Raw genomic sequence first — 20,291 nt, 5'->3', positions numbered from 1 at the left:
GTCAATGGCGCAATATTTTTTTGTTAGAGCGTTGGTAGAAACTGCGCCTCTGGGCGCGTCCACAGTGCGCGTTGACTTTGTTTATTACACACAGGGATGCGCATCACACAAACATGCCAAATATTAAAAACAAAAGGATTACAGTGTAAAAGAATATTATTGTGTAGGCTACATAAATATAAAAATGTAATGATGAATAGTCATTGTGTGTATTAGAATTAGGCTACCTATTTTCAATTCAGCCTATTACTACTTATAATGATGAACGAAATTGGCTAATTAATTGAACAATCCTGCCAATACACACACATATATATTAACTGACTCATCGCGTGTACGCCATGTAAATAGCAATCCGCCATGGCGCGAGCACATCTTGCTCTTAAAGGGAATGGGAGATGACACTCTGATTGGTTTACTGAACGTTACGCCCATTACTCATTAAGAGAATAGGGACAACCCATTTTAAAAATGCGCCTCCGCGCACGGACCGTTTTTCCATCGTTAAAATAGCAAAAGTGGATTTGGACACGCCCTGAGTGCACCTGCGCCGTGCGCTTTACACTTTGCGTTTAGATCGTTAAAATAGGGCCCCATGTGTTCTGCTAATATATTATTATACACGGTATAAACATCTTTTCTAGCAATATTTGCAAGTTTGATCTGCTCATTATGGCCTTGCCTTGTTATTCAGTCTTATTTGGTAAAGCTCATAATTTTCAAGTTTTCCTTGGTATCTGACTGGATATCGAAACATATGAGCCATGTTCATGTGTATGATATGTAATCATAAGTAGCACAGCTCACAATGTTATTTCTGGGCAAGAACCAGCAGAGCATTTATGGTTGGAGAGGAATATGATTATTTTAATGCATTCCTTGATAGCTGGCAAAACTGACAATCTAAAAGAACCAGAACTGATATGTACAAAGAATAAAGCTTTAAGATCAACAGCGTGTTGTATAAATCCCAATTCTGTCTACTGTATGTACCTCAATAATGATCTCAATGATACTAAAATAACTGTCACGATCACCAGCTGGAGTGCCCTGGTTGTCCACCAGAGGGAACTCCCCTCTTGTTTATTGCCATTCACACATGGACTACATTCCCCATAATCCTTTGCCGGATTCATCAGCACTTGTTGCATTCAGCTGTGTCTAATTAGCCTCATTAGGTCACCCTATATAAGCGTGGTCAATTCAGTCACTCATTGCTAAGTCTTGTATGTGTCTTACTGAATTTCCGAGAGCTTATGTATCCTGTTTCTTTTGATTCTCTGTCAGTTCCTTTGGATTTCTGTTTTGCCTCAGCCCTTTACTCTTTTATTGTTTGGATTGTTTGTTTATGTATGACCTTTTGCCTGGATGTGTATTACGATGGCGGATTACCCTTTTAATAAATACTGCGTCTGGATCCTCCCCATGTGTTTCGCCGCAGTTTATGACAATAACACTGGTGTCACGCAACCTGTTCATATTGACATCTGACTAATTGGATGAGCTTCTACCAAATGGCAGATAAATTGAGTTTGATTAGACAGAATTTTGGACATCAATAACAAAAGATATAGAAATTGTCTTATCCTCACTTTTATTGAAGGATTAGTTCACTTTCAAATTAAAATGTCCTGATAATTTACTCACTCCCATGTCATCCAAGATGTTCATGTCTTTCTTTCTTCAGTCGAAAAGAAATGAAGGTTTTTGATGAAATCATTCCAGGATTTTTCTCCATATAGTGGACTTCACTGGACTCCAAACGGTTGAAGGTCCAAATTACAGTTTCAGTGCAGCTTCAAAGAGCTCTACATGATCCCAGACAAGGAATAAGGGTCTTATCTAGAGAAACCATCGGCTATTTTCTAAAAAAAAAAAAATTAAATTATATACGTTTTAACCATAAATGCTCATTTTGAACTAGGTCTCTTCTTCTTCTTCTCTATTTGAATTCCGGCAGTGTAGACACTGCTAAGTGTATTACTGCCCTCCACAGGTCAAAGTTTGAACTAAATTGTCATATACAATATGCTAGTGCAAGTATATAACATTAGTCCAAACTTTGACCTGAGGAGGGCAGTAATACACTCAGCAGTGTCTACACTGCTGGAATTCTAATAGAGAAGAAGAAGAAGAGAGCTAGTTCAAGATGAGCATTTATGGTTAAAATGTATAAAATTGTAAATTTATTTTAGAAAATGAGTGATGGTTTCTCTAGATAAGACCCTTATTCCTCGTCTGGGATCATGTAGAGCTCTTTGAAGCTGCACTGAAACTGACATTTGGACCTTCAACCCGTTGAACCCCAGTGAAGTCCACTATATGGAGAAAAATCCTGGAATGTTTTCCTCAAAACCTTCATTTCTTTTCGACTGATGAAAGACATGAACATCTTGGATGACATGGGGGTGAGTAAATTATCAGGAAATTTTAATTTGAAAGTGAACTAATCCTTTAAAGTTGCATGTTTTTCCATACTATTATCAAGTTGAGAAACACTGTATTAGCATAACATTTAGATAAGATAAAGCAATTATCAAACTGAATCTTCACTAGAGCACCTCCCATTAGAGTGCTATGAATCTCCACATCACCATCAGAGGACAAAGTGCATAGAAGCACAATACGGACGGCAGATTCAACAGTGAGGAGCACGGAGATCACAAGCACAAGACAAGAAATGTACAACCAAGGACCAACAATCGGAAGAATAAACTTATCATACAATGACCCAGAAGAGCAGGGTCCATCACAGAAGCCCAGGATGGGTCAGCCTTTGCCACCACCATACCAGAAACATCCTAATGCTGGATACTATGGCCCAGGGCCCGTTCCCAACCCTTCTGGATATCCCAGCCAGCCGTACGGAGCTCCAGGTGGCCCTCAGGGCCCGTATGCTCCTCAGGGTCCGTATGCTCCTCAGGGTCCGTATGCTCCTCAGGGCCCGTATGCTCCTCAGGGCCCGTATGCTCAACAACAGCCTTATCCAGGCATGCCTGCATATCCACAAAGACCGAATGCAGATCACACTGGGGTCACCATTCAGCCCACCGTGTTCATGACCTCCACGTCAGCAGTCACTCCAGTGCCGGATTACTTGTGCTACTCCATCTTTACCTTGCTGTTCTGCTGTTGCCCTCTGGGACTTGCCGCTATCATCTGCTCGTGCTCTGTAAGTATTTGCTTTCATTTCGAGGGTATTTGATTGCCTCATAATGAAACAATCATACAAATAATAAAATAGCCTATATCATCATGTGATGTAAATAAGAGAAAAACTCAAACAGGGGCACTGTTGGCGCTTTCAGCGGTTTTCAGCTTTCGAGCAACGAGTGCTGTTTTTCTGTCCAGAAAAGCACGACTGCAAATGTGATACTGATTTTATACAACAGTTCAATAAAAAAAGAAGTCAACAGGCATATTGTGTTATTTTAGACACAATTTTGTCTGTTTTGCTCAATTTTGCCAACGAAAATATAAAGACAAAGCAGAACTGTTTGTCTCCGTGTAACACACAGCGGCATTTCATTTCTTAATCCATGTTTTGAACAAATTGGCTTAACCAGCTTGTTGGATTTGAAGTGGCACTGCACAGACCGATCGGTGTATGAAATTAAAGTACTGCGAGAGCGATTTCAAAGCATATGGAGCCGTCTGCTCTCGCGGTACTTTGATGTCACGTTATATAATATATGTAAGTAATAAGGTACGAGAGGCTGTCCTGTATCATGAATATGTCACGGCTGAAGGGCGTTAAAGTGCCTGCAACCCCTACAGCCATAGTTTTATAAAACAGTTACCACACACTACAAATATTAAAACCAAAAAATATGTATCAATGCAACTTTCTTGGAGTAAAAATCACTAATAGCCTTCCTTTCGCCAGAAAAAGTAGTTCCTGACCGTGAACAGCAACAGATGGAGGCAAAGACTGTCTTTATGAGTGTGTCAGTCAGTAGCAAAGACTTTTATATTGAAAAGCCTGAAATGTTGGGAACACAGAACAAGACGTAACTGACAAATGCTTTGACTAGTGCTGTCAGTCATGGGAAAACCCCTTAACTGTTAAAAGGACAAGATATAGCACCGGACTTTTAAACAGATTTTTTATTATGAACATAGGACCGACCTGAAGGAAAATGCTTAATCTGAATGCAGATAATAAACTCGCTCACTCGATCTCTTTCTCACAACACTCTTCTACATAATACAGTACGCTTCAATGAACGTTGCTAAGGGTGTTGTGTAGTACTAACCATTTAATAAATCTTGATGCAACACTTTAATGCTTTATAGAATGTGATGATAAAAGATTTTATCGAGTTGATTTAATACATTTTATGACTATTTTATGATTTATCTACTAACCAAATGTTTGGAAACCAGATGGTCATATTGCAACTGAAACTTAACAGTTTCTGGGAAATGATGCCATAGTCATCTCTTCAGACACCGGAGATTACAGCGTAATTAGGGTTATAACTCTTGATAACTTTGAACTTTGGATTTACATTTGGAGGCATCAAAAGCAATGATGTATCATATGACATTACAGAATGAAAAATGCAGCTTCTTAGTATGAAAGGAAAACATGCATTGAGAGGTTTTTTTTCTTTTTTTGCAGGCTCGAGATGCTAACATGTCTGGACAGCAAGACTTAGCGATCAGCTCCTCCAGATCGGCGGTGATCCTGAACACTGTCGCTCTCTTTATCGGCCTCACAGTCTACATAATAACCACTATCCTTGTACTGACACTAAGACCAGATTAAGACTATCAGGGCCTTTGGGCTTTACCTCCTTTCATCCACCAGAACTATTGACTACATTCACTCAATCTTCTTAATCACAAAGAGCAAGTTATCAGCCTTTTATTTTGCAGAAATAAATAGCATAACAAAACATCTGAACCGAAATCTGGCGTCAAAATCAGGCACATAAAAATGTAAAAAAAAAAAAACATGATTCCTGGCTGCATGTCAATATTCATGGATCACTGGATCTTTGGTAAGTTGTAACAGGAACACTATATCGAGTCCAACCTTTAGTTTAAACCAACAATCGTTTGTTTTACTCGCGTTTTGTCAGTTTCCCCTATTAAATCGAGTCATGCAGCAGGCTCTTTTGCCACTCAGTCCGGCAGGAAAGAGATGCAATTATAAGTAATTATAAGTAAAGTTTATGTTTTCAATGAACAGATGTTGTATTCTGCAAATGAAGCTACTCATGATTTTGCAGAAGAAATTAGAAATTACAAGTATTTTCAATTTTTTTTAAAAGGAAATAATCCAATATATGTTTATGTTTTTATTTAATGCTGTTGGATTGAAAACTGTATGTAAATTACACATCAAAATAAAGCGTTATATACTGTATATATACTCTGTATGATTCAAAACCAAAAATAAAAGTTCTGTTTCTCCTAGTCAACATTTGAAGTGGATCAAAAAAGTTCATAAGAAGAAGGTTTTAGAACAACTTTGATGAAAGGTTTTGATCCACTTCAAATGTTGACTACTATATTAATATACAAGGTATCCAAATCTTTTCTAGCAATATTTGCAATTTTGATCAGCTCATTATGACCTTTTTAAATGTAATGTACACGCATTAATGTGCAATGCAACAGTCTAATTTGTTAAAGCTCATAATATTGTCACATCAAGTTTTTATCTGACTGGATATGGAAACATATGAGCCATGTTCATGTGTATGATCTGTAATCATAAGTAGCACAGCTCATAATGTTATTTCTGGACAAGACCAGCTGAGCATTTATGGTTGGAGAGGAATATGAAAGTAATGTGCAACACATTTGTAAATGATTACATTTTAGATTATTATTTAATCTTATTTTACTGCATTGCTTGTTGGCAGGTCAAATACCGGTTTATAACCAACCTTTGAACTTGTTTCTGCATGTTTCTGTATGAGGGCTGCAAACTTATTTACATACTCTCTCCAATATACTTTCACTTTCATCAGAGTAAATTTAGATAAACTGGGTGACAGTCAACTCAGTAGCTCAGCTTACCTGAATTCACAAATCATAAGCTACTATTGAAATACAGCTGTAAAATCAATTTGTTAAACAAAACTGACAATCTAAAAGAACTAGAACTGATATGCACATTAAAAAAATTAAAAACCAGAATGTGTTGTATAAATCCCAATTCTGTCTACTGTATGTACCTCAATACATTGTTGTTGTTGTTGCGATGTGCACTAGGGGGCAGCACTGTCATGTGACATTCGTAGAGCATGAAATAGAACAATAGTTTCCTCTGCAGAAGTTTTGTGGTCCATTTTACTGTGTAGCCTGAAATAAACACAAGTGTTCTCAGATCCGTCTCACCAGTCCTCCAGGTCAAATGTCATGTCTGGTGGAGTTTGAAGAAAATTCTGAAGAAAAGACAAAGTTCATGTTTGAAACTAGTAGTGGTAACCTGGTAACCTGGTAGTGGTTAAGTTTACTCAGCTAAGAGGAAACGTTCTCAGAACTCTGATTAATGTTCTGGCAAGTTCTCTCAATGTTATGAGCATAACGTTAATAGAACGTTTGTTCAAAGTCATCTGGTCTTTAATAATGTTAGAACAAAAACATTAATACATCATTCATGGAATGTTTTTTTCTAAAACAGTTTAGCTGGATGTTTGTCTAATGTTTGTTTGAAATGAAATATTTACCTGTGACATGTACAGTGAATTCTGGTGGAATAGTTGACTTAAAGGTAGAGTTTCCTTTGCTCATCTCTTTTAGACCATGAATTGTTAGGTCACACTTATAGGAATAATTTCAATACTGGGAGTCCTTACTGGGATCCGCAAGATTTTCTCCATTATTTGATCTGTTTCCATGACATATATCCATCAGGATATATACATCTGGATCATAGAGTCAATGTGTGATCCTGTAGGAACACAAGTAAATAAAAACCTGAAAAAAGTTACATCTTCACCTTAACATATAAAGAACACAAAGTCTAAAAAGTGAAGGAACGAGTCCTACCTTTCAGATGCAACAGAAATGACACTATGAGTGAATATTTGGGGTTCATAGCAGATTCACTCGACATTATGAATCAATATGGTTTGGTGTTTGAGTTTAAAATGCCTGGAATGATTCCTTGATGTGAAAGCGAACATCTCCTCATGAAGAATGAAGACTCATTGCTGGACTCAATATGAGGCAGAAAAAACGTGAGGAACAACTTCTGATGATGTCTCCTGTCATCGTTTTTTTTAAAGGGATGGTTGATTATGATTTCACTTTTTTAACTTTAGTTAGTGTGTAATGTTGCTGTTTGAGCATAAACAACATCTGTGAAGTTACGACGCTCAAAGTTCAATGCAAAGGGAGATATTTTGCTGTTTAAGGACTTCAACAAACGGCTGGTAGGGACTACAACGAGCTTCTTCCTGGGTAAATGACATCACTAACCCTAAAATTTACATAAACCCCGCCCCCCGAGAACACTCAACAAAGGGGGCAGGGCCATGTTGGGCTGCTTTAGAGAAGAGGAAGAGTTGTTGTAGTAGAGTGTTGTTGTCATGCCGTCATTTTACGCCGGACTGCTTCACAAACGAGGGTCAATTCAACACAAAAGATGAACATGACGGCACATGCTAGTGGATGAGTTGAATCAACTCCAAAGCAACTACATAAATTTATCCACTAACCATTCAGAAACGTCTAAAAGTTGTAACTTCTTCCTGAGTCTCTCCATCAGTGTCGACTCCGGTTTGAACAATGTAAGGCTGAACACCGTTACTGACAATCCTCATTTTGGCTGCGTGAGATTCTCCAGCTTTGTTGTTGTTGAGCTGTTAAAGCTCCGCCCTCTTCTGGAAAGTGGAGCTCATTTGCATTTAAAGGGACACACACAAAAACGGCGTGTTTTTGCTCACACCCAAATAGGGGCAAATTTGACAAGTTATAATAAATGATCTGTGGGGGATTTTGAGCTGAAACTTCACAGACACATTCTGGAGACACCAGAGACTTAAATTACATCTTGTGAAAGGGGCATAATAGGTCCCCTTTAATTAGTCCTGCAGAATAACTAAACCTGAGCTGGTTTACAGCTTCTGATCATTTGAATCTCTCAACAGGGTGATGGTACTTCTGGTCATGCGCTTTGACATTAGATCCTCAATGCACAAACTCAAGGATCGACTGGAAGTTCCAGAAGAGTTTTCACTGTCCTGCAGTACAGATGCATGTCAGTTCAGCAAACATCTGCCCTCTGCTGGCCAGTCATTTGAATATTATATGATGCAGCAGCATCTAATAATCTGTGTTTGTGTTCAACAGATGGAAGCATCAAACGACAGCAGCACAAAGTACAAACTAGCTGGTGTTGTGTAACATCTGGGCAGCAGTTTGTACTGTGGTAGGGGTTTCTTCTATATTTCCACTCATTAATCATCATACTAAAGTTCCTCTGACTTGTACTCAGTGGGTCTGGTTGGCTGGAATGCAGTGACACCAGCATCAGAAGATCCAGCTGGTCAAAGGTGTCAAGTAACATTGGGAAGAACGGATACACGCTCTTCTACGTGAAGAGGTAAACAGCAGCACAATACTTATTAAGCCACTTTTTGCCAAGTTTTGAAGAGGAAGGGAACCAAAGCTTAGTGAAGATCCTTCTGTGGCTCCATCGCATCTCTTCCACCAGAGTATCCGTTTGCAAGGCCGATTCCTGAAGGCTTTTTGGTCAGCTTAACTTCCGGCAGGTTGACTGACTACATCAGTGGTTCATTATGCAATCGGCATGTGATGAAGAGCCATCAAAAGAGCTTCTCTCCATCATGAGAGCTTCAGATCTTCTCAGACTCTACAGATCTGAAGTCAAGAGAGCCCCATCATTCATTACTGCCAGTAAAGGCCTCACTTTCCTGAAATCAGGAGAAAGGAATGGCCATTGGTGGTAGAACCAGGTGATGGAAGAGCTTGCTTCAGCACTGGACATAAACCACTGAATTCTGCATGTGTGATAAGAAAAAAGATTGAAAGTTAATCAAATTAATGTGTGAAAACCCTTAGGAAAATTAACCATAGTTGTACTACAAATAAAACAAAAAACATGGTTATTGCAGTTAAACCATGGTAATGAAATTAACCATGACTTTGCTACACTAACAATAGTTTAATCAAGGTATTTGTAGTAAAACTGTGGTTATACAAATGGTAACAAATCCACCAAAAAAACATGGTGCACTTTTACTATAAAAAACACACGGTTAATTTTCGTAAGAAATAATGGTGTCAAACAAAAGTAAAAAGAAGTGCAGTAAAAAATATAAATAGTAGGGCTGGGTAAAAAAATATTGATTTCTCGATTTCAATCGATTCTCATTTTTATGAACTGATATCGATTTTTAAATCCCAAGAATTGATTAGTCTAGTCTGTTTTCAGTTGATGAATGAGCAAAATATGTAGCGCCTCCCATCCAATAAATCCCAATAATCTTTGTGCTTTGTTGCTTTTGATATGAAGCAAAGTCTCAGATTTCAAATGACGTCCATCTTATTATGAGACTCAAAAAATAAATACCGCTTTGGCGCTTTTTAATGTGGCGTGACGGATCGCTTTAGCGCCTCAGTTAAAGAGAAACATGTGATCATCCTCTCCTCCGCTTTAATACCAGTTACAGTGAAATAAACATGCATGAACATCTGAAGGTATGTTAAAATATACAGTACAACTTACTGAAATCCGTATCATGTCTCGTGTAATCGCTCAATCAGTGTTTCAACCTCGGAAAGACGTCAGCTTGTAAACAATGTCACGTAACGTCACATTTACCTCAGAAAAACATATTCAGTGACCATAAACTCATTAGTCAGCTAGAAAAGTGAACTCTAGAAAGCAATATTCTGATAAATATAGCTATGCACCGTTACATATTCATTATAATTTTTAATGTTCTTCAATATTTAATGCATGTTTGAATAAAGCAGTTATGACAGCCGTGATTTAAATGTTTATATTTAAAAAAACGGACTGGAGTAGAAATATGATTATGTAATTCTAAACTTTATTTATAATAAAAACATCATTGAGTGTAATTTAAGTGTTTGTATATAAATAAGTTAATTTAACCTTCAATATTATTATAGTAGTACCAGCTGACTCTCATGTGTAGTTTACAGCATTAGTTGAGATATTTTTTTTCCTCTAGAAAATTTTCCATACTCCAACTGAAATACTACATCCAAAATAATCTATATCGAATCGAAATCGTAATCGAATTGAAAGCATGTGAATAGTCATCGAATCAAATTGTGAAAATTGTGTCAATACCCAGCCCCAATAAATAGCAGAGGGTTTATGATTGCATTTCGCAACTACACGTTTATTCACAATTAATCATCAAACAGTTTTAATAAAATATTCAGAACACTGAACTTATTAAGTAAACTGTCATTCCACATGAACTACAATGTAATATTTACCTGAGTGAGCGGCGAAAAATTAATATTAGTAAAGAATTTAGATATACAAATATAGAGGGTATGCACGTGACGTCACCGTCGACCGTTAAGACTGCGGTCACGCCCACTGAGTGGCAGCATTAGTTTTCAGCCGTGAAAAACAACAAACAAAATAAATCCAAAACGGGAAAGAGCTTTGCGATTGACTGTACAAATAGCTTTGACACAAAATCTGAGGTATATTTTTACAGACTGCTGAAAGCTACAGAAAAAAGAAGCATATGTATCACTGCAATTCACAGAAACAGCTGGACTCCAGCAGAGAAACATGTTTTGCAGTTATCATTTTGAGTCAAAATGTTGGATTTTTGGGGTAAAATCATACCCTATATACTGTATGGTTATATATTGTGTTGACAACTCATCAGTTAAATATTTATCTAATATTCTGAATAATTGGGTGTTTTAAATAAACACTGACAAAAACTATACAAGTTTTAGGGCTGGACTATATATATATATATATATATATATATATATATATATATATATATATATATATATATATATATATATATATATAACATTGATATAAGTGATTACTCAGATTTAGACCTACCTACATTGTAGTTATATAAAGCGTTCACAGGCAGATTTGCTTTATGTATTTCCCCGACGTCGAAATCAGGAACATATAAATGTCAAGAAACGCGATTCCTGGCTGCATGTCAATATCCATGGATTATGTTTCTTTGACATGTTATAAAGAACACTTTCGAGCGCAACCTTTAGTGTAATCGTTTGTTTTACTCGTGTTTTCCCAGTTTCCTCTATTAAATCCAGTCATGCAGCAGCTTCTTTTACCACTCAGTCCAGCTGAGGGAGCGCGTTCCGGCGGGAAAGTGACAAAATGGCGGAATAGGTAAATAAAACAGCCAATCGCCAATTGGTAAAGTCATTACGTCACTGCAGCAGCCGTTAGAAGCTCCGGATACTGTTCTGAGACGCGCGCTTACGACTGCGCATGCGCATTGGCTGCTCCTGACTGAAAAATAAGCTTTTTAACACTATTTGAGCATAAGAAACCACATTTATGATAAAGTTGTAATCATATTTAATTAGTGATTTCAAATGTGGAATTTAATCGTAAGCTTGGTGAACAGCTTCGGAGAATTTGATGTTTCTCTTTTAGAAATAGGAGCTGTACTTGTTTCAAAGATGGACGCCGAGTGAAATTACTTACCTTAAAGATACCCGAGTAAACGCTTCACTTGATTTTCACGAGAGGAAATTGTTAGGCGTCTTACAAACGCGTTTTTGTTGAAGACTTTTGCTTTGTACTGCTGGTCATCTGAACGCACACTGACCTCTGCTGGTCGAGAGCGGAACTGAAGGCCGCTAATATGACTTCTGAAGGATCATGTGACACTGAAGACTGGAGTAATGATGCTAAAAATTCAGCTTTGATCACAGAAATAAATTATATTTTAAAGTATATTAAAATAGAAAACCGTAATTTTAAATTGTAATAATATTTCACAATATTACTGTTTTTTCTGTATTTATTATTAAATAAATGCAGCCTTAATGAGCATAAGAGACTAATAGTAATGTTAACTTTTGAGTGGTGGTGTACATTAATTAAAAACACATATCACAACAAAGGAAAACAATTTAACAAATTTCCATGAGCTGGCGAAGCATGAAATTAGACTTTGTTTTTTCTTCCTTTTACTTCTCTAAACACAGAAAGATTAAACCTGTTGCATAGAAGATGTGAGAATTCCTGATTTATTCCATTTAAAAAAAAAAACAATTTCCATCGTCCAGATTGCTTGCATTTTTAGCATCCTCAGATTTGAGCATGTGCAAGTAAAGGACATCCCAAGCGTCTTTACAATGGGGCGTTAAATGCTGAATAGACAGTTTCTCACATTCAAAGTCAAGGTGACTGATTGCCTCCGGACACTTTTTACTGCTCTCATAAACTCTTATGGCCCTGCTGCCGTCCTTTGTCAAAACTCCGGAGGTCATCAAACGCAGAAACGAGAGCGTAACACGAAATTCCAGCATTTTCTCATTGACTTTTTTCAGCACTGAGACACAAAACACAACTAACAGTGAAACACAAGAGATTCATAACAAATTCAGAGAAGGTTTATTTGGTCTATAATCATCAGGCAGAGAAATCAGTGAAATTACAAAAATATCAATTGTCTGTTTTGTGACATTTCATGAGTTTGCATAGTGAAATCTGTGAATCTCACCACCTTCTTAAGCTTCATAATAATGCTTTACTGCATTCAAAACAAACAAACAAACGCATATATATCGCATAGAATGTCTGTTGCCTTTGCCTTTAAGGAAGGAAAAGGCAGATAAAATAGAGTATTTAGCTCAAAAAGCAAATGTTTTATGTGTATGTGATAGAGTAAAAAAATAAGAAATTCACGAAACACAAGCAAAATTAATTTCTAAGTAGTTTTTTCGCATTTAATTCAATACTTTGCAATATATTCTGTTTGTGTTTCATGAATGAGGAATGTTACAGCTCCATATTCCAGAGATTAGAGTTGAACTACTGATTTGATATTGGAAAACCTGTAGAAATGTACAAAAAAAGAGTTGTAGTTGAGGTCGCCACCGTGGCTCACGGTTCTGGTTCGATTGTATTTGGCATCAAAAAGGGTCGAGGAGAGAAAAGATCTCTCTTCATCAGAGAAACGGCTCAGTCCAGGACAGGAAAGCTTGATGTTCGTGCAGCTCAAAGCAGCGTGCATCTCTCTTTCAGGCTTTTCTTCTTCTTGCCACTCTTCTTTCCGTTCTTCTCCTTGTTCTCAGACATCTTCTTCGTCCGCACCTCCCTCATCAAATCAAAGAAGACCTGCAAACATCAAACCCCAGTTGAGGCACTCACGATCAGCATGTATTCTGAGAGTATCAGGGTATTGAAGGAACAAAACCTTATCGACGTTGGCTCGAGTTTTGGCTGACGTTTCCACGTACTGGACGGACCACTCTTCCGCTTTGGCTCGGGCCTCGTCCGCAGACACCTGCCTCCTGTCCTCCAGATCAGACTTATTCCCAACCACTAACAGAGGGATTTTATCCTCCTCTGCTTTCACTCTCAGGATCTGCTCCCTGTTCGGACAAGAACACATAAACACATTTAATATCCTAATACAACACTGAGAATCTTTGTACAAATACACTATCAGTCAAGTATTAACTCTTTCCCTGCCAATTTTCCGGCGATCCATGTTTTCACTGTAATACGGTAGGGGGCGCTATTAGGAAATCTTCTGAATGAGTACAGAATCTCCAGATCAAAACACAGGCAAAGAAGAAGCAGAAAGAAGCGATAAAATCTGTAACCTCAGTGTGATTTGAGCAAATTAACCCTTTCCCTTCCACTGACGGAATTTTCCGGCGATCCATGTTTTTACTGTTATACGGTAGGGGGCGCTATTACGCATCTTCTGAAAGAGTAAAGAATCTCCAGATCAAAACACAAGCGAAGAAGAAGCAGAAAGAAGCAATAGAAGCTGTAACCTCAGTGTGATTTGAGCATATTAATATGGAGTCAAATTAATGAAAAAAAACACAAAAAAGAATTGAGCAATAAAAAAATGTTTTGCAAACAAAAATAAAGAATTGCAAAGGATAAATAAGTATTGAGCGGAAAAAAATAAGTTTGCAAACAAAAATAATAAATTGCAAAATAAAATAAAGTATAAAAATATAATCAATTACAAAAATCAATGACAGCTGTAATCCTATTTTATCTTTGCCACATATTTTTCATGCTCAAACCTACTAAATCATTTGCAACGCTCATTTTATTCTGCGTTTCAGTCAAGCGTGCGCTCACGATACCGGTTTTCCTTTGCGCTGCACTTTTCTGTGCGGATCTCTTTATGGCGCTGGTTTGACGTGGGGGTGGAGTCAAGAAACGGGGGCACGCCCCCACGAAATGCATTGGAGGGGAACGTAATCGGCGACAGGTGAAATAATTCTTTGAAATGGTTAAAAATAATGAATGGTTTGTTTTTGTTGGTTTGTTTAGCATATGTTGTCGCCGATTACGACCCCCTCCAATGCATTTCTTATAGTAATATGACCTGTTGTGCTCTGTCTCACTGCCTGTATCCACTTTTGTGTCCTTAAACATTCGTTTTTTGGGGTCGACAGCTTATAAAAACTTATTTCTGGGTTTTTTAGCTTGTTAGCTGTACACCTTGTCACACAGCAGCTTTTAGGCATTGTTCTGTTTTTTGTAATGAGTCAGAAAAGACAAGACAAGGAGACGGTTGGATTGTTTTTCCTCCGGTGGGCGTGGTTTTCAGATTATAATAAATGCGCTCTGTCTCTATGCTCCTGCCGATGACGTGTTTCGCGGGGGCGTGCCCCCGTTTCTTGACTCCACCCCCACGTCAAACCAGTGCCATAAAGAGATAGGAAAACCGATATCGTGAGCGTACGCTTGACTGAAACGCAGAATAAAATGAGCGTTGCAAATGATTTAGTAGGTTTGAGCATGAAAAATATGTGGCAAAGATAAAATAGGATTACAGCTGTCATTGATTTTTGTATATTTTTATTTTTGCACTACGTTATTTTATTTTGCAATTTATTATTTTTGTTTGCAAAACTTATTTTTTTCTGCTCAATACTTTATTTTTCCTTTGCAATTCTTTATTTTGTTTGCAAAACATTTTTTTTATTGCTCAATTCTTTTTTTTGTTTTGCAAAACTTTATTTTTATGCAAAACTTTAAGGCATTAATTTGACTCCATATATTAACCCTTTCCCCGCCTTTTGCAAAAACATGATTTTCTAGTACTTCTTTTTGTTCAAAATATTGCAACACATTCAAGTGTTAATAAAAAAAAAAGAATGCATGAAGCTAGAATGAAATGTTTTTTGTTTTTTTAAAGCGGAGGCTCTGTTCTGGGGACCGTGAACGTTTTGTGAAAATGATCAAAAATGACAACTTTTATTTTTAAAAAATGCAGACGTTAACAGAAGTGTGAACAGATGCACTTTAAAGGTAATCAGCTAATCTAGCTAGTTCTTTTTATTGTTGGCATTTTAAATATGTAAATGTTAATAAAATACTTTCAGATATCAATCTGTACATGCGACAGACATCAGTTTTTCTCATCTTTACTCGCTCTTTTGAAGGCATATTGAATAAAACTGCTCTATATTTAATGAAACACACACACAAAAAGACCCAAACCAGAAGTGATGCGACCTGTTTTACACAATACTGAAGTTTGTCGTGCATAAACCCAATTACAGTTTTTATTAAACCCACAAATAGCAATTTCTACCCAATAAAATATAACTAGAAAAACATATATTTGTAAAAGAAGCATGATTTTTATACATTTCCATGACTTTTCCATGTCTAGAAATCACTTTTAAAATTCCCCTATAGATATTTCTAGTACTTCTGCTGTAAAGCTGATCATTTTCAACATCATTATTTTCAGAAACTATATCAATATATTTGAATAATTACATGATACACTGCAAAAAAATGCTGTACTTACTTAGAATTTTTGTCTTGTTTCCAGTCAAAATATCTAAAAATTCTTAGATCAAGAAGCATTTTCTTGACAAGTAAAAATTATTTTCTTGTTTTTAGGAAAATTAAGTGAGTTTTTCCTTAAAACAAGCAAAATAATCTTAATCCAAACTGAAAAAAAGATTATATAGCTTAGTTTTGGTTTGATATAAGATTATTTTGCTTACCCCACTGGCAAATTATTTTGCTTGTTTTAAGGAAAAACTCATTTAATTTTGACTTATTTTTTCTGAAAACAAGAAAATTATTTTTTCGCTTCTTGATTTAAGAACTTTAAGATATTTTGACTAGAAACAAGACAAAAACTCTAAGTAAGAACAGCATTTTTTGCAGTGTAGAAGTTTCAATAACCAAATGCTTCTCAGTGTTTATATTTTTCTATTCATTTAAAAAAAAATTTACTCACAAACAGCAAATTCCACCTGAAATTGAGTTTTATATAAAAATCTCTATGAATTTTTAAGATTTTATTAATTTCCATGACTTTCCCAGGTCTAAATTCTCTCATATATATTCATAAACAAAACAGAACAGATTTAAATAATAAATATAATGTCATTTTGCATCTTAATTTTTAGCTGATTTAACATATTTTAAAGGTTCTTATGTTGTTTTCAGTGAGTACAAATAACTTGAGCTGGAAACTGTGTTCAGACTATCAATGTTTTGTTGTGGGCAGGATGCCGGCGTAATGATAACATCATTCTCAGAACATACAGTGCGGTAACTACCAAACTAGAGCTGCACTGAACGGTCTGTAAACGCAGATAACAGGATGTCCAGACCTGAACTCTGACGTGGCGCTGAAGGACTCCGGCTCTGTGATGGAGAAAACCAGGAGGAAACCCTCTCCACTGCGGAAGTAGTTATCCCTGATGGCAGCGTAGTCTTCCTGTCCCGCCGTGTCCAGAATATCAATCTGCACCTCCTCTCCATCCAGGACCACCTTCTTCCTGTAACTGTCAGCCTTGGTGGGTTCGTAGTCCTCCACAAACTGTGCAACACATAAGTAAGTATAACAGGGTTTAGAGCGACATGAAGGTGAGTAAACGGCTGAAATAAAGTTTGTGATGAACTCACCTCGTCATACATGAACTGCAGCGTGAGGGCGGATTTTCCCACGCCGCCGCTGCCCACCATGATCACCTTGTGCAGCACCAGCGAACTTTGATTTTTGCTCTTATTTGCTGCCATGACTTTAGTGTTCTAGAAGAAGAAACAGAGCGAGACTGCAAACATACAAAAGAATAGATTATTTAAAATATCAATATATATTATGTATATAATTTAAGGAGAGCGGGGTAAGATGAGCCAGTGGGTAAGATGAGCCACTTACCCCACTATAAGGCAATGAATTTAAGATAAATCTGAAGTGTAAACTGGTGTCATTTCAGTGTAATATTACGCAAAACTGGTTTAGTTTATCTTTATTTTCGAGTTTATTTGATAGGAACAGTGTACAAGTACACCAAATCCTTCTCTGATACGAACCAGAGGATGTTTAATCATACATATCTCTCCACCTGTAGTCTCTAATGGCCTAACATGGTCGACATTGCAGAAAAACTACCATGTCAAGAACCTTTTGACTAAAATGTTTATTAGTTTCAGTGACAGTAATTAGTTTTTATTTAATTTTACTCTCTGTTTAGTCTGTTTATGGGAAGGTTACATCTTTGGTGTTCAACATATTGTTTCAGAAATGCAAACAATTAAAGATACTGAAATTTAACTTCATTTGGTTGGTTTTATGTTGTTTCACTTAGCTTTAAAAAAATAAATATTTTTACAAAGAATATTTGTAAAAGGAAATTTGATTATTAAATTAGTTTTTAAAATAGGAATATATTTAAAATTTCACATGGGTTTGATTCAGGTTCATTTAGATGGTCAGTTTACACCCACCTACTGACTCGGCTCAACTTACCCCTAACCTGGGGTAAACTGAGCCAGAGGAACAATTTTTTTATAAGAAGCCATATTTTTCGAACCCTTTGTCATAGAAACATTCTGATCATTTAAAATGATAGGAAACATTTGAAGGTTATTGGACACTGTGAAATTTTTGTTGTTTAAGTTTGTGACAAGCACATAAAAATTACTTTCTTCATTAGAGTAATAATAAAGAAGCTGTCCTACATTCACTAGTCTCGTTGTGTTGTGCTTGTAAAACTGCAACAAAAAAAAACAAAAAAAAAAAAAAGAGAGAGAGAGAAAGAGAAATTAATAATAACTGTATAGGTATTGGTATCAGTATCGGCGAGTACTAGGAAAAAAATTTTGGTACTCGGTCCTCAAAAAATGGTATCAGTGCATCCCTACCTGAAATTACTTTAAATACTTTCATTGTACTTCTGCCTTATTTTCCCTTATCTTCAGGACAACATAAGTAAAAAATGGCTCATCTTACCCCACTCTCCCCCTAAGCGTATCAACATCATGTTTCAGGTCATACACCATGATAGTATTATGGTATCTTTTGAAGTACTACAGTTCTGTATTTGAATAATCATTCACTATTATGGTACACAGTAAAAGTACCATGGTACTTTACCATTTTACAGCCTCAGCATTTCTTCATAAGGACAACAGTCTCAGTAAGAAACAAAAAACAAGTATACATTACTAAAATGTACTAAAAAGTTTTAATGAAGCGGTTGTTAAATTGTTTAAAGCGATTTTCACTTTTCCATCCCGCGGACACCACCCCTTCCTCATTGTTATCAGTGAGAGCCCGCCTCTTCTAGCTCTTGATTGGCTCAACGGACACACTATAAGGCGGGTCCTCCTTTACTCGCCCTCTCATTGGACGAGAAAACAGTCAATCACAGAGTTTTCCCACAAAGACATAAGGGCGCCTCATCCGAGGAAATACCTCAAAACTGAACAGTTGTCGTCTGCGCGAACTGCTTAAACATTTTCAAACTGATCAAAACAACGTAAACTCTCATAGATCACTCACCGGAAGTTTGATCTGTGAACATCCAGTGACTTGATTAGCGTGTATAAGCGATTAAAACATAATTCTGTCACCCAGGATCAATTCCACTACTCCCGTGCAGCTACACCGCCCCGCCCACCGGATATTCAAATTACAAGGATATGACGCCATCACATCATGTATGGAAATTTCAGCTAAGATCGTCCTTATTATGAATTGAGATAAAATTATTTATCTTTTTTATTTTTCCGCGTTTCTCAGAAGCGGAAGTCTGGTTAAACTTTTAAACTTTTATATTATATATTTTTTGTGTGTTTGCATTTGCGCAAAATATAGCAAAAGGAAAACTCCACAAGTGTTTTCACAACTTTCAAAAAGTGGGAAAAAAATAGAGAGCGATTGATAACGATAAAAAATATGTAATTTTTTTTTACCATTCGCTGTATTAGAAATACATTCACAGCAGCATTAACTAGTTGTTTTTTTTTTTTTTTTTTTTTTTTGTAATCTGAAGCAAAGGTAATATAATACTAGTGTTATAAATGTACATACATTTTTTTAAAAATGAAAATATATATATATATAAAAAGGCAGGATTTACGATGTTGATGACCGTTAAAACGCGTCATCAGTCAGTGAAAAGGTTCATTTATTTATTTATTTATTTACTTTGTTATTTGCAATTCTCACATTTTCTGGGCTTTTTGTAATCTGAAGCAAAGGTAATATAATACTAGTGTTATAAATGTACAAACATGTAAAAAAAAAATGCAGGATTTACGATATTGATGACTGTTAAAACGCGTCATCAGTCAGTGAAAAGGGTCATTTATTTATTTATTTATTTACTTACTTTATTATTTGCAATTCTCACATTTTCTGGGCTTTCTGTAATCTGAAGCAAAGGTAATATAATACTAGTGTTATAAATGTACAAACATTTAACAAAAAATGCAGGATTTACGATATTGATGACCGTTAAAATGCGTCATCAGTCTGTGAAAAGTGTCATTTATAATGTGAATTGTACTTTGATTTTCATATGCTTATTTTATTTATTTATTTACGTATTTATTACATTTTCTATAGGCTACACTGCGAATATTTTACATTCTGAATAATATTTATACATGCTGTTCTCTTGTGAGTTCTTATTTTTGGCGAGTGGTGGCGCTGTTTTACAACTTTAAACGTCATCAGTGAGGCGCTATCGGTTCATCACTGACTGGACTATTTTATTCAGATAAATGTAAAATAAAGTTACTCTTTAGTCGAGTACTTTTATTTTAAGAGACCTCCTTTGCACTTCTATTTAAAAAC

General features: G+C 36.3%; 3 protein-coding genes across 4 annotated transcripts in view; 1 reads left to right on the top strand and 2 right to left on the bottom strand.

Moving 5' to 3' along the window:
* The window catches only part of zgc:153431 (CSC1-like protein 2), a 52,329-nt gene extending 44,985 nt beyond the window's left edge, over nucleotides 1–7,344 (bottom strand). Inside the window, exons 1-3 of one of the 2 annotated variants that reach the window (XM_048172883.1) lie at nucleotides 7,009–7,344; nucleotides 6,687–6,910; nucleotides 6,192–6,401 (exon numbers count right to left, since the gene is read on the bottom strand). The gene's annotated coding sequence lies outside the window, so the exon portion shown is untranslated. Of the gene's footprint in view, nucleotides 1–6,191; nucleotides 6,402–6,686; nucleotides 6,985–7,008 lie in introns of those variants that run through there. The other variant, XM_048172884.1, reaches the window with a different exon arrangement.
* Nucleotides 2,449–6,188, top strand: LOC125256689 (cleavage and polyadenylation specificity factor subunit 6-like). The gene is made up of 2 exons (XM_048172881.1): nucleotides 2,449–3,172; nucleotides 4,625–6,188. The coding sequence occupies exons 1-2, from the start codon at nucleotides 2,681–2,683 to the stop codon at nucleotides 4,769–4,771; spliced, it is 639 nt and encodes a 212-aa protein (XP_048028838.1). The 5' UTR covers nucleotides 2,449–2,680; the 3' UTR covers nucleotides 4,772–6,188.
* Nucleotides 7,345–12,572: 5,228 nt separating the features above from the next.
* On the bottom strand, nucleotides 12,573–19,149 carry ralbb (v-ral simian leukemia viral oncogene homolog Bb (ras related)). Its single transcript, XM_048172626.1, has 5 exons — nucleotides 18,993–19,149; nucleotides 17,111–17,259; nucleotides 16,816–17,024; nucleotides 13,401–13,578; nucleotides 12,573–13,321 (listed from the first exon to the last, which is right to left on the bottom strand). The coding sequence occupies exons 2-5, from the start codon at nucleotides 17,222–17,224 to the stop codon at nucleotides 13,202–13,204; spliced, it is 621 nt and encodes a 206-aa protein (XP_048028583.1). The 5' UTR covers nucleotides 17,225–17,259; nucleotides 18,993–19,149; the 3' UTR covers nucleotides 12,573–13,201.
* Nucleotides 19,150–20,291: the final 1,142 nt, after the last annotated feature.

This window comes from Megalobrama amblycephala, linkage group LG21 (assembly GCF_018812025.1).
Source record: "Megalobrama amblycephala isolate DHTTF-2021 linkage group LG21, ASM1881202v1, whole genome shotgun sequence".
In the NCBI taxonomy this organism is placed as follows: domain Eukaryota; kingdom Metazoa; phylum Chordata; class Actinopteri; order Cypriniformes; family Xenocyprididae; genus Megalobrama; species Megalobrama amblycephala.
The sequence above is the reverse complement of the archived record's forward strand: the minus strand, read 5'-3'. Positions and strand labels throughout refer to the sequence as shown.